At 48.6% G+C, this 14,103-nt stretch overlaps 1 protein-coding gene across 3 annotated transcripts in view; it reads right to left on the bottom strand.

Annotated features, from left to right (window-relative positions):
- Window positions 1–1,254: 1,254 nt before the first annotated feature.
- Window positions 1,255–14,103, bottom strand: part of LOC123747206 (innexin inx2) — a 37,756-nt gene continuing 24,907 nt past the window's right edge. For all 3 annotated transcript variants that reach the window (XM_069321562.1, XM_069321561.1, XM_069321563.1), the window contains exon 3: window positions 1,255–3,109. In XM_069321562.1, the coding sequence (XP_069177663.1) occupies window positions 2,228–3,109 (882 nt within the window). In that variant the 3' untranslated portion in view covers window positions 1,255–2,227. The remainder of the gene's footprint in view (window positions 3,110–14,103) is intronic.

Genomic DNA, 14,103 nt, shown 5'->3' with positions numbered 1-14,103 from the left:
ATAACATTCTGGTGTGAGGATATATAAACATCATATTGAACAGACAACATAAATATGATCTAGTAAAATTCGATTTCACCTAGCTGGAAAAAAGACACCGGTACATATGAAATATGCACATCACAACAAAACAATAGAAAAATCTTGTATTTTTTTTATATAATCTCCATAAAGAATGTGAGAAAACAATGTGTTTTATACAAGTGTAAACACGTGTTACTTGCCTGCCGCCCCGGCTGACTAGTAAACATAAGGGTCATGTAACCTAAACTGGTGTGAGGTCATGGGTGGGAAGGAGGGGGGTAGGTCGGAGGGGCAGTGGAAAGAGGTCACACACCTGTAAAGGTTAATTACAGTACTACTACCTTCACGTCCACTCCGGACTGCGTACAGCTTCAACGAGAAGAGAATGGCCATCATGTCGATGTCTTAGAAATTAGTAGTAGGGAGAGGAGGGGGTTGGGGGGAGGGGGGGGGGGGGGAAGGAATATGCTAGTATTATATTCGGAACTTTGCGGGAACGTCAACTTATGTTTAAATTTATAACCGCACAGATCCATTCACGATATTCAATATTGATCGCGCTGTGTGATACGTGGCAGAGTCTCTCGCTATCAGGGCTGGGGGCGTGAGTGATCAATCAAAAAATAAAAAATAAAAAAACCCGCCCAAAATCCAGGAAGCCCGCAGTGGGCAACTAACACGCATGCGCCAAGCCTCGTCACAGGTAAGCCCTCACCACCCATCCAACATCCACATTAACACTTATATATTTATGTATATAGCCTTTCAAGATGCTCACAATATATATTTTAACACATAATTCCTGCAGGTTTGTCTGTGTGATACGTCCATGAGAGGACTGAAGAGTTCGTGCTATGAGTCTGACGAGTGTTTTAGTCTTGTTTGACAAGAGTTCTGAGGGTAGTGGATGTGACGGTGGCGGGTGGGGGGCGGGCGTGAGGGGAGGGTGGGGGCGCCACGTGTCTGGTCGCCCACATGTGCACTGTTGCCGGGCGAGGTCACCGTGCCCGCCTCACCCAGTAAGAACCAGCGTATTCCACTGTGTTTCTGTTTTTGAGTTTACTGAACAAGAAGCACTATGACAGGCCACACGCAAAACAAATAGCAAAACTTTATATGTATATATATATACACATATATATATACATACATATATATATATATATATATATATATATATATATATATATATATATATATATATATATATATATATATATATATATATATATATATATATATAATATACTACTTTATCTTAGTATATGTTCTCATTCATAATACTGAAGAATACTTTAAATACTGATAAAACTCTTTCATATACAGAAAACATTGTCTTGTAATATCACCAGTCAGCTACACAGCTTAGACAAGTAAGCAAAACAAAAGATCTACGAGCTTATAAAATACACACAAACAGTCCTTTAAAGATTAGATTCACTATATGAAAAAAAAGTGACTTAACAAGAGCCGTTGGCTGATTGCAAGTTTGCAACCAGTGCAGCAGTGACCAAGATCTCTGTGTGAATACTTCCGATAAACTCATGCCAGTAACATAACAAACAGATTCAAATTTCAACGATATTTATCACCGAGAGGTCCCCATGTTGGAGACGCAGAGTGCCGGTGTTGCAAAGCCCTGGTGTGTAGTCGTCGATGGGCGAACCAGGTGCAAAGGTCGTCCACCGTTCTTCTGCGTTGTGGTGGCAGGTCTCATGGCGAACTTCAGGGCTCGACCACGCTCTTGTTCTGCTCTGTTGCTGTTACTGTTGCTTATTCTGTTACTTTGGCGGAGCGCCGCAGCCCACCATCCCAGGCTGGGCTTGAAGAGTACACCAGGTGTATGGTGGACAGCGGGCCCCAACGTGGTAGTGCGGCGGTATGAGAGTAGCGCGGCGCCTTCCCCTGCGTGCGGTTCTGCAGCCCCAGGCGTCCAGGTGACGCAGGGGGCTGGGCCGAGCCCTGTGCACTGCCGTGGCCCAGGTCTGACGGGTGGAGGACCTCACAGAGGCCAGGCAGGAACCAACCACACTTACAGCCCCTCGCAGTGGCCGTTGGAATAGGCGGTGCCGTACCCGTGAACGGGTGGGTAGCGGTTATGATACTGGCCGTACGGGTTCGGACTTGCACGGAATCCGTAGCTGGGGTGGCCATTGGGAAGGCAGTGTGAATGCGAGTGTGGGGAAGCGCGCGGCGCTGAATCTCATATGTAATTTACAGACTGAAGCGATTTTTCTTGCTTTCCGAGGCGGGACGGTTTGGAGTCGGAACTTTCTCCTCCTTGCACCTCGTACACGAGCTGAGTGACAAGTTCAGCGATGAGTACAGGGTCCATGGTGGGTGCGAGATTGCACAGCACAAACCAGTCGCTGAGATTGTGAGCATTAATGAACCGGTCCAAAGTATCTTCGGGCACCAGCTTAGCGCTGAACTTGAGACGCAACCGCCGAGCCGGTTTGCAGGTGACGAGCACCAGCATGTAGAGCCCCCGCAGCAGTGACAGCCCAAACAACATGCAGTACCAGAAATACAGGAACAGGAAGATCTTATCATTAAAACAGTTGATGGGAAGGAGACAGAGTGGGTAGTAACTGTTGATAGTGCCTCCACGACTGTGGTACTGTAGCTTGCACACAGTCAGACGCGGGAAACGTGCTGTCATGGGAGAGATGGTAGTGTTAGTTGCATTGTGCATGAAGTTGACCCAGTCCAGCCCGTAGTTGTAGAAGTCGCCTCCCAGGAACACATCAGTGAGAATGAAGAAGGAAGCGAGCAGGGCAATCGCCAAGAGTTCGGTCAGCAGATATTGCCACAGCCAGTACTCGTGGTTGCCCCTCGTCTGTTTCATATGCCAAACCAGGAAATTCTTTTTGTCCTCCCAGTCTTCGCGACGTCGAAGGTTGGTGAAATCGAAGGGGAGACACTGACTATGGGTGAGCTGGTGCCAGATCTGCCGTGGGAGGTAGATGACTAGCGCCTCGATCAGCAGGAAGAATGTCACCCACTGGTAGTATGAGATCTCCCTTCGAGAGCTTTGGCCTTCCACAAATTGGCCCAAGTTAGGGTAGATAACATTTTTACCAACCTGGAAAAGAATATAAGTGTTAAAACACATTATAAAGCTTTTAATATTAACGTGAAGTTGAAATTACTGTAAAAATTCATTTTGTAGCATACATGACCTTTACATAAGTTTATTGTGACCTTTTTGTGTGACTATATGCTATATTACGGCGTAGTGAGGGATGGATCCACCAGTGCTTGGCTGAAAACTGTGCTTGGCCCAAAACTGTGCTTGGCCCAAAAGTGTGCTTGTCTCAAAACTGTGCTTGGCTCAAAACTGTCCTTGGCTCAAAACTGTGCTTGGCCCAAAAGTGTGCTTGTCTCAAAACTGTGCTTGGCTCAAAACTGTGCTTGGCCCAAAACTATGCTTGGCCCAAAAGTGTGCTTGGCCCAAAACTGTGCTTGGCCCAAAACTGTGCTTGGCCCAAAACTGTGCTTGGCCCAAAACTGTGCTTGGCCCAAAACTGTGCTTGGCCCAAAACTGTGCTTGGCCCAAAACTGTGCTTGGCTCAAAACTGTGCTTGGCCCAAAACTGTGCTAGCCTTCAAAGTATGTAAATATTCTGCATATGACATAATGTATAAACTTCACACAGGCGCGTAAAATAACACAGGAACCCCGTGGAAATAATATTGGGTGCCTTTAAGCATCGGATTCTATTTACAATGATTTAACTGTTGATATAATGATGTTCCAATTATCCATACATCATAGTAAGGAAACCTGTTTCGTGTTGATTTCTGAAAACTTTATTTATCAATCAAATTATAATATTATGAAAAGTCCAGTGCGGAAGGTTTCGCTGTAATCTTCACTCTGTTTAACATCTTAGGAAAATGTGCTTGCAACGCAAATAAATGCTACATATGTGTAGTCACATGGCCAAACATGTCAAGCAGCCAAACATGTGTCAAGCGGCCAAATATGTCGTGTCAAGCAGCTAAACTTGTGTCAAGGGGGGACAAATATGTCTCAAGCAGACAAATATGTCGTGTCAAGCGTTCAAACACGTTGCATCAGCCGGCCAAACATGTCATATCAAGCGGCCAAACATGTATCAAGTGGCCCAACATGTCATATCAAGTGGCCCAACATATCATATGAAGTGGCCCAACATGTCATATCAAGTGGCCCAACATGTATCAAGTGGCCCAACATGTTATATCAAGTGGCCCAACATGTTATATCAAGTGGCCCAACATGTCATATCAAGTGGCCCAACATGTATCAAGTGGCCCAACATGTATCAAGTGGCCCAACATGTATCAAGTGGCCCAACTTGTGTCATGTAGCCTCCCGTGGAGCCCCTAGCAGCCAAACCTGACTCAAGCGGCCTCACTCGCCGCACATGACACAGGTTTCCACAGTACTGGAAGATAAACTTGCCATCTACATCACTTGTTTGGGGATGTTACACTTGAATAATTACATATGCGCACATGTTAGAGAATGAGTGGTTGGGAGAGCGATTGGATGAGAGGACGAAGAGGCGGGGTAAGTGGATGAATGGGTGTGTGAGTGATTTACGAGATATATGTATTATATATATATATATATATATATATATATATATATATATATATATATATATATATATATATATATATATATATATATATATATATATTATTTTTTAAATAGGGAGGAAGTACCACCTCTGGCTGGAAGAAGGGGGACCCTTAGCCTCGGAGGAAATCAGACATAATGCATTAGATGGAATGTTTAGGTCTCCTCCAATACAGTTTGTGTGTGCTTTTCTCCTACCACCTTCTTTCCTTTTGTGTTTTGTTGTGCTTTATTAGATATTTAAAGTTTACAAGATGTACATTAGTTAATGCAATAGGGTTTAAAGGTTATGGATCTCTTGGAGCTCCTTCGCTTCCGGATAGGAACCGAGGATGCAGCAGGCGTTTCCCCTCTGGATCGCCACACTGAGGCGCTGAAACAGGAAACTGGCAGCCTTTGGGTCTCTGGTGATGCCAATGAGCCTGGAACCCAATTCTTTGAGGAATCCCAAGGCGCTTCTACCCCAGGGACCATGCGTCCTCAGACGCTATGGGAACAAAGGGGAATTGACCTTCCAATCGCCTGTACTTGATTGATTTTGCTGTTTCCCTGTGGTTGGCCGCCCCACCTGCCCCGCTCCTTACACTCCACTCTTGCGCATCTGTGCATCAAGTCTACTGGCATCCAGTCTTTCTAGATATTCAAATCTTGTAAGTGGGAGTTTCTTGGTCCGCTTGACATCCACTGTTGAGATCCTTCAAGTGGCGGCCAGAGACTATGTACACCCACCGTGGCTCCCACCTGGGGCCTTCTGGTCTCTCAGTCAGCCACAGCAGCAACCCACACCTTCATAAGACCAGCATCCCCATCCTAGCATCCCCTATTCCAGAGTTCCCCATCCCAGCATCCCCCATCCCAGCATCCTCCATCCCATCAGTCCGGGTCAAGAAGACGGTGGCTTTAACTCGTCCTGCGTGGGAAACGTGTCAAGGAGATTTAGCGCGAAAATCAATAATTTGAGCAGCATGTCTCTGAGAGTGAGGCGTCCAGTTTAACATGACTTGGTGTGGTGGTTGTGGTGGTGTGGTGGTTGTGTTGGTGTGGTGGTGTGGTGGTTGTGTTGGTGTGGTGGTTGTGGTGGTGTGGTGGTTGTGTTGGTGTGGTGGTGTGGTGGTTGTGTTGGTGTGGTGGTTGTGGTGGTGTGGTGGTTGTGGTGGTGTGGTGGTTGTGGTGGTGTGGTGGTTGTGTTGGTGTGGTGGTTGTGGTGGTGTGGTGGTTGTGTTGGTGTGATGGTTGTGGTGGTGTGGTGGTTGTGGTGGTGTGGTGGTGTGGTGGTTGTGTTGGTGTGGTGGTTGTGGTGGTGTGGTGGTTGTGTTGGTGTGGTGGTTGTGGTGGTGTGGTGGTTGTGGTGGTGTGGTGGTGTGGTGGTTGTGTTGGTGTGGTGGTTGTGGTGGTGTGGTGGTTGTGTTGGTGTGGTGGTTGTGGTGGTGTGGTGGTTGTGGTGGTGTGGTGGTGTGGTGGTTGTGTTGGTGTGGTGGTTGTGGTGGTGTGGTGGTTGTGTTGGTGTGGTGGTTGTGGTGGTGTGGTGGTTGTGGTGGTGTGGTGGTTGTGGTGGTGTGGTGGTTGTGGTGGTGTGGTGGTGTGGTGGTTGTGGTGGTGTGGTGGTTGTGGTGGTTGTGGTGGTTGTGGTGGTTGTGGTGGTGTGATGGTTGTGTTGGTGTGGTGGTTGTGGTGGTGTGGTGGTTGTGGTGGTGTGGTGGTGTGGTGGTTGTGTTGGTGTGGTGGTTGTGGTGGTGTGGTGGTTGTGTTGGTGTGGTGGTTGTGGTGGTGTGGTGGTTGTGGTGGTGTGGTGGTGTGGTGGTTGTGTTGGTGTGGTGGTTGTGGTGGTGTGGTGGTTGTGTTGGTGTGGTGGTTGTGGTGGTGTGGTGGTTGTGGTGGTGTGGTGGTTGTGGTGGTGTGGTGGTTGTGGTGGTGTGGTGGTTGTGGTGGTGTGGTGGTTGTGGTGGTGTGGTGGTTGTGGTGGTTGTGGTGGTTGTGGTGGTTGTGGTGGTGTGGTGGTTGTGGTGGTGTGGTGGTGTGGTGGTTGTGGTGGTTGTGGTGGTTGTGGTGGTGTGGTGGTTGTGGTGGTGTGGTGGTGTGGTGGTTGTGGTGGTTGTGGTGGTTGTGGTGGTGTGGTGGTTGTGGTGGTGTGGTGGTTGTGGTGGTGTGGTGGTTGTGGTGGTTGTGGTGGTTGTGGTGGTTGTGGTGGTGTGGTGGTGTGGTGGTTGTGGTGGTGTGGTGGGTATGGTGGTTGTGGTGGTGTATTGGTGTGGTGGTGTGGTGGGTATGGTGGTGTGGTGGCTGTGGTGGTGTGGTGGATGTTGTGCTGTGGTGGTACGGTGGTTGTGGTGGTATGGTGGTTGTGGTGGTGTGGTGATTGTGTTGATTGTGGTGATTGTGGTAGTGTAATGGTTGTGGTGGCGTGATGGTTGTTTGTGTAATGGTTGTGGTGGCGTGATGGTTGTGGTGGTGTAATGGTTGTGGTGGCGTGATGGTTGTGGTGGTGTAATGGTTGTGGTGGCGTGATGGTTGTGTTTGTGTAATGGTTGTGGTGGCGTGATGGTTGTGGTGGCGTGATGGTTGTGGTGGTGTAATGGTTGTGGTGGCGTGATGGTTGTGGTGGTGTAATGGTTGTGGTGGTGTAATGGTTGTGGTGGTGTGGTGGTTGTTGTGGTGTGGTGGTTGTGGTGGTGTGGTGGTGTGGTGGTTGTGTTGGTGTGGTGGTTGTGTTGGTGTGGTGGTTGTGTTGGTGTGGTGGTTGTGGTGGTTGTGGTGGTTGTGGTGGTTGTGGTGGTGTGGTGGTTGTGTTGGTGTTGTGGTTGTGGTGGTTGTGGTGGTTGTGGTGGTTGTGGTGGTGTGGTGGTGTGGTGGTTGTGGTGGTGTGGTGGGTATGGTGGTTGTGGTGGTGTATTGGTGTGGTGGTGTGGTGGGTATGGTGGTTGTGGTGGTGTGGTGGCTGTGGTGGTGTGGTGGATGTTGTGCTGTGGTGGTACGGTGGTTGTGGTGGTGTGGTGGTTGTGGTGGTGTGGTGATTGTGTTGATTGTGGTGATTGTGGTAGTGTAATGGTTGTGGTGGCGTGATGGTTGTTTGTGTAATGGTTGTGGTGGCGTGATGGTTGTGGTGGTGTAATGGTTGTGGTGGCGTGATGGTTGTGGTGGTGTAATGGTTGTGGTGGCGTGATGGTTGTGTTTGTGTAATGGTTGTGGTGGCGTGATGGTTGTGGTGGCGTGATGGTTGTGGTGGTGTAATGGTTGTGGTGGCGTGATGGTTGTGGTGGTGTAATGGTTGTGGTGGTGTAATGGTTGTGGTGGTGTGGTGGTTGTTGTGGTGTGGTGGTTGTGGTGGTGTGGTGGTGTGGTGGTTGTGTTGGTGTGGTGGTTGTGTTGGTGTGGTGGTTGTGTTGGTGTGGTGGTTGTGGTGGTTGTGGTGGTTGTGGTGGTGTGGTGGTTGTGTTGGTGTGGTGGTTGTGGTGGTTGTGTTGGTGTGGTGGTTGTGGTGGTGTGGTGGTTGTGGTGGCGTGATGGTTGTGTTTGTGTAATGGTTGTGGTGGCGTGATGGTTGTGGTGGTGTAATGGTTGTGGTGGTGTGGTGGTTTTGGTTGTGTTTTGCTTATGTTATCACATAACTGATCACTTAATTTTACTTGTCAAGTGGTTGAAATTCAGCTGTATGGTCCGGCCTCCTAACCTTCACTGTGCTAGTAAACAGCCTCGCGGGCCTACAGGGCTCAATCACACCAGCATTTTAAAACTGCTGTCTTCTGCGACCACCAATTTGCTTCTCAACGTATTCCATTGTTTACTGTCTTGTCAATATTCTTTACTGTCACTGCCAATATTCTGTATAATGTCTCTGTGTCTCATTTGGGTACGTAGTTCCCACCTGTGTCCTCTTGTTTGTGTATCACTCATACCGAATAATCTGTCCTTTTCAGCTCTCTCTTCTCTGGGAATTTTGTATGTGGTAATCATATCTCTCCTGACAGTTTTCTTTTTAAATCTTCTTCAAGTGATGTGAGAATTTAGTTCCTTTAATGAATCACGTGACTCATACTTCTCTGTTCTGGGACTAGTATGGTGCCATGCCTCTCAACTTTCCCCAGCTTCCATTTCTGTTTGGCAACTTTACAACTCCACGCTGGTGCAACATATTGCAGAAGTGGTCTGACGTACGTGGCATGCAGATCCTGAATAATTTCTATTCCGATTCATAAAGACATTTCTTGTATCTGCCAGCGTAGCATACGCCGCTGATGATATCCTGTTATGTACATAAGGAGCACAAGTTCAAGAAGCCACCATGCACAACAGAAATGGGAGACGCTTTTTCACCCATAGGATTATAAACCCAAGGAACCGCCTACCCGCTGAAGCCATACATGCCAAGACATTACTTGAGTTCATAATCCAGTTGAAAAAAAATCCTCAGTAACACTGGAGGACCTATGACAAGCCGCCGGCTTCCTATCACCATCATAGCCACTAGAGGGAGTGGTCCTCAGATATGTGGTAAATAGGATGATATTAACCAATGGGTATTTACCTCCCTAACGTCAATACTTTGCAAATGACTCAGTTGAATTCTATGCACTTGGACTGATCGGTAAATTATCGGCCTCGCTTCTTGCAGGTCGGCGTTCGATTCCTGATGGTCCAAGTGGTTGGGCACTGTTCCTTTCCCCCGTCATAACCTAGCTCCTTGTCCTTAAACTTTATACTGGCTTACCGCTCTCCTCGTAATTATCTTGAGTTTAATTCTAGGAATCGCGTTCGATTCTCGGAGAGGACGAGACGTTTGGGCGCACTTTTCTAACAACTGATGCCTCTCTTCATCTAGTAGTTAATACTTACACGGGATTAAGGCAACTGTCGTGGGTTGCATCCTTGGAAAGATGTCCTTCGCCAAGGGGATTTCGATAACAAACCTAACCTTGTTGTTTGTTAGCCTAACAAACAACTTGTCAACATCAGAGGTAAATAAACTCCCCAGAGAAGGTAGTCAGGTCCTTAACATCTCTAGATGCTCCTAAACGGCAAGTTATGTCAACAACCACAGCTGGTACGTGTCCATGTACCAGCTGTCATGGCCTCAGTGTTGATGTCCTGGCACCAGCTGTCATGGCCTCAGTGTTGGTGTCCATGTACCAGCTGTCATGGCCTCAGTGTTGGTGTCCATGTACCAGCTGTCATGGCCTCAGTGTTGGTGTCCTTGCACCAGCTGTCATGGCTTCAGTGTTGATGTCCTGGCACCAGCTGTCATGGCCTCAGTGTTGGTGTCCTGGCACCAGCTGTCATGGCCTCAGTGTTGGTGTCCATGTACCAGCTGTCATGGCCTCAGTGTTGGTGTCCATGGCACCAGCTGTCATGGCGTCAGTGTTGGTGTCCTTGCACCAGCTGTCATGGCTTCAGTGTTGATGTCCTGGCACCAGCTGTCATGGCCTCAGTGTTGGTGTCCTGGCACCAGCTTTCATGGCTTCAGTGTCGGTGTCCTTGTACCAGCTGTCATGGCCTCAGTGTTGGTGTCCATGTACCAGCTGTCATGGCCTCAGTGTTGGTGTCCTTGCACCAGCTGTCATGGCTTCAGTGTTGATGTCCTGGCACCAGCTGTCATGGCCTCAGTGTTGGTGTCCTGGCACCAGCTGTCATGGCCTCAGTGTTGGTGTCCATGTACCAGCTGTCATGGCCTCAGTGTTGGTGTCCATGTACCAGCTGTCATGGCGTCAGTGTTGGTGTCCTTGCACCAGCTGTCATGGCTTCAGTGTTGATGTCCTGGCACCAGCTGTCATGGCCTCAGTGTTGGTGTCCTTGTACCAGCTGTCATGGCCTCAGTGTTGGTGTCCATGCACCAGCTGTCATGGCCTCAGTGTTGGTGTCCTGGCACCAGCTTTCATGGCTTCAGTGTCGGTGTCCTTGTACCAGCTGTCATGGCCTCAGTGTTGGTGTCCATGTACCAGCTGTCATGGCCTCAGTGTTGGTGTCCTGGCACCAGCTGTCATGGCCTCAGTGTTGGTGTCCATGTACCAGCTGTCATGGCCTCAGTGTTGGTGTCCATGTACCAGCTGTCATGGCGTCAGTGTTGGTGTCCTTGCACCAGCTGTCATGGCCTCAGTGTTGGTGTCCTGGCACCAGCTGTCATGGCTTCAGTGTCGGTGTCCTTGTACCAGCTGTCATGGCCTCAGTGTTGGTGTCCTTGCACCAGCTGTCATGGCTTCAGTGTCGGTGTCCTTGTACCAGCTGTCATGGCCTCAGTGTTGGTGTCCTTGTACCAGCTGTCATGGCCTCAGTGTTGGTGTCCATGCACCAGCTGTCATGGCCTCAGTGTTGGTGTCCTTGTACCAGCTGTCATGGCTTCAGTGTTGGTGTCCATGTACCAGCTGTCATGGCGTCAGTGTTGGTGTCCTTGTACCAGCTGTCATGGCCTCATCACACCTGCCAATATTTCACGTTGTTTCAAAAACAGAATATCTGAAATCATTTACTATTGGCTGGTACAAGCTGGGGGCCTCAACGCCACTAAAGTTGAACACTGACAGTTCCTGGAACAATGAACTGCTGCTGCATATTGAACTTCTTTGTTTTCATTTGTTTGTAAATTTGAATGACATCATTATTAGGAGGATATCATTATAAACTGCTTCGCAACTATCACAGATCACCTGATTGCTTCAAGCGCAGGTCAGATATATATATATATATATATATATATATATATATATATATATATATATATATATAAAGTTGTATACTTCACTCTCGTGTTTAGAAGAGTTGTGCCTTAAGCATAGACATATATATATATATATATATATATATATATATATATATATATATATATATATATATATATATATATATAATTATTTGACATTCTTTCCAATATATATATATATATATATATATATATATATATATATCACCCAATTTATATAACCTAAGCTAATGTATAACCTACAGTATGTAACCGAGGTTATACATAAACTAGGTTATATATATATAACCTAGGCTAATGTCTAACCTACGCTTGAAACAATCAAGCAATCCCACGATATTATTATGTATGATAATTTGTGTATAGTTTGAAACTATTAATATAAAATATACATATAGGAATATACAGATATATGATGAGTTGGTGGTTTATTTTCTTTGATCAGTTTTGAATATTTGTATTTACTTTAAAACAAAGCAACAAATAGTTATTAACTTTGTGAAAACTATCAAAAATATCCATTATTTTCCTTATGGGATGATAAAGCAGCCTTGTAAGGCCAATAGGCCTTCTGCATAGTTTCCTATAGTCTTATGTTGTTACATACAATAATTTTATTTCACAGAATACTATTTTGGTTACATAAATGGCTATCAATGAGGAGCGGGACTTTTGTGGGAAAGGGGGTGTGGGGGGTGTGTGGGGGTCGCAGCCAAGGCGAGCATAGCCTAAGGGAAAAGCTGAAAGCTGAGGAAAAGCCGAAAAGCCAAAGCTGAAACTCACGCCAAAAGCTCTTTAATCTGAAAACGTTCAAAACATTATTAAAAGGTGCTTCAATGCACTGTGTTGGAAGCGTTCATTTCTAAATGCTTCACCTATTTACCTTAAACACTGATAACAGAACCAAAACGCCAAACGTAGCCCCAGGCTTAATAAAGCTCACAACGATAATATTCATGCATTTTTTTGAAGAAAATCCTCTTGGCTACTTGGGCTACTAGACCGTAAATTAACATGAACTGCCTTCGGGGATGGATGGAAGGTGGACAAGCAGGGCTAGAGGATGGACCTCCATCCTCTCGCCCTGCTGGATAGCAAGCTCCCAGTTTGGTTCAGTTCCGTTCAATGGTGTTTGAATCCATACCGGACAATGACAGACAGACAGGGAGGGAGAGGGAGAGGGAGAGGGAGAGGGAGAGGGAGAGGGAGAGGAAGAGGGAGAGGGAGGGAGAGGAGGCAGGCTACGACACAAGGACCACAATCAGCTAAAAAGTTCCGGAGATCGCATACAAAGTTTCCCAAACAGCCGTAGAGTGAAGAGGATGGTAGTCTGGGATTGCGTCCGCGAGGCTTCAAGTCGTACACTGTATTTAATTAAAACTGCATAATTCCTACTGTATTGGACTGCCCACCTGAGCGGGTACCGGTCAGCCCACACGGAGCGGGTACTGGTCAACCCACACGGAGCGGGTACTGGTCAGCCCACACGGAGCGGGTACTGGTCAGCCCACACGGAGCGGGTACTGGTCAGCCCACACGGAGCGGGTACTGGTCAACCCACACGGAGCGGGTACTGGTCAACCCACACGGAGCGGGTACTGGTCAGCGCACACGGAGCGGGTACTGGTCAACCCACACGGAGCGGGTACTGGTCAACCCACACGGAGCGGGTACTGGTCAACCCACACGGAGCGGGTACTGGTCAACCCACACGGAGCGGGTACTGGTCAGCGCACACGGAGCAGGTACTGGTCAACCCACACGGAGCGGGTACTGGTCAACCCACACGGAGCGGGTACTGGTCAGCGCACACGGAGCGGGTACTGGTCAACCCACACGGAGCGGGTACTGGTCAGCGCACACGGAGCAGGTACTGGTCAACCCACACGGAGCGGGTACTGGTCAACCCACACGGAGCGGGTACTGGTCAGCGCACACGGAGCAGGTACTGGTCAACCCACACGGAGCGGGTACTGGTCAACCCACACGGAGCGGGTACTGGTCAACCCACACGGAGCGGGTACTGGTCAGCGCACACGGAGCAGGTACTGGTCAACCCACACGGAGCGGGTACTGGTCAGCCCACACGGAGCGGGTACTGGTCAACCCACACGGAGCGGGTACTGGTCAGCGCACACGGAGCAGGTACTGGTCAACCCACACGGAGCGGGTACTGGTCAACCCACACGGAGCGGGTACTGGTCAGCCCACACGGAGCGGGTACTGGTCAACCCACACGGAGCGGGTACTGGTCAGCCCACACGGAGCGGGTACTGGTCAACCCACACGGAGCGGGTACTGGTCAGCCCACACGGAGCGGGTAGCGGTCAGCCCACACAGAGCGGGTACTGGTCAGCCCACACGGAGCGGGTACCGGTCAGCCCACACGGAGCGGGTACTGGTCAGCCCACACGGAGCGGGTACTGGTCAGCCCACACGGAGCGGGTACTGGTCAGCCCACACGGAGCGGGTATTGGTCAGCCCACACGGAGCGGGTACCGGTCAACCCACACGAAGCGGATACCGGTCAGCTCACACGAAGCGGATACCGGTCAGCTCACACGGAGCGGGTACTGGTCAGCCCACACGGAGCGGGTACTGGTCAACCCACATGAGGATCTGTACCATCTACACTTAAGGAGGGGGGTGGGGGATCTGACCTGTAAGAATAAAGTTAAATAACACTGAAGAGACAGACTTCAGAAAAAGACTTAAAACACAGACTTGAAAGACAAATTCAGCCTTCTGGTACGAAATATACA

The sequence above is a fragment of the Procambarus clarkii genome, chromosome 10, assembly GCF_040958095.1.
Source record: "Procambarus clarkii isolate CNS0578487 chromosome 10, FALCON_Pclarkii_2.0, whole genome shotgun sequence".
In the NCBI taxonomy this organism is placed as follows: domain Eukaryota; kingdom Metazoa; phylum Arthropoda; class Malacostraca; order Decapoda; family Cambaridae; genus Procambarus; species Procambarus clarkii.
This window is presented reverse-complemented; position numbering and strand designations above follow the sequence as displayed.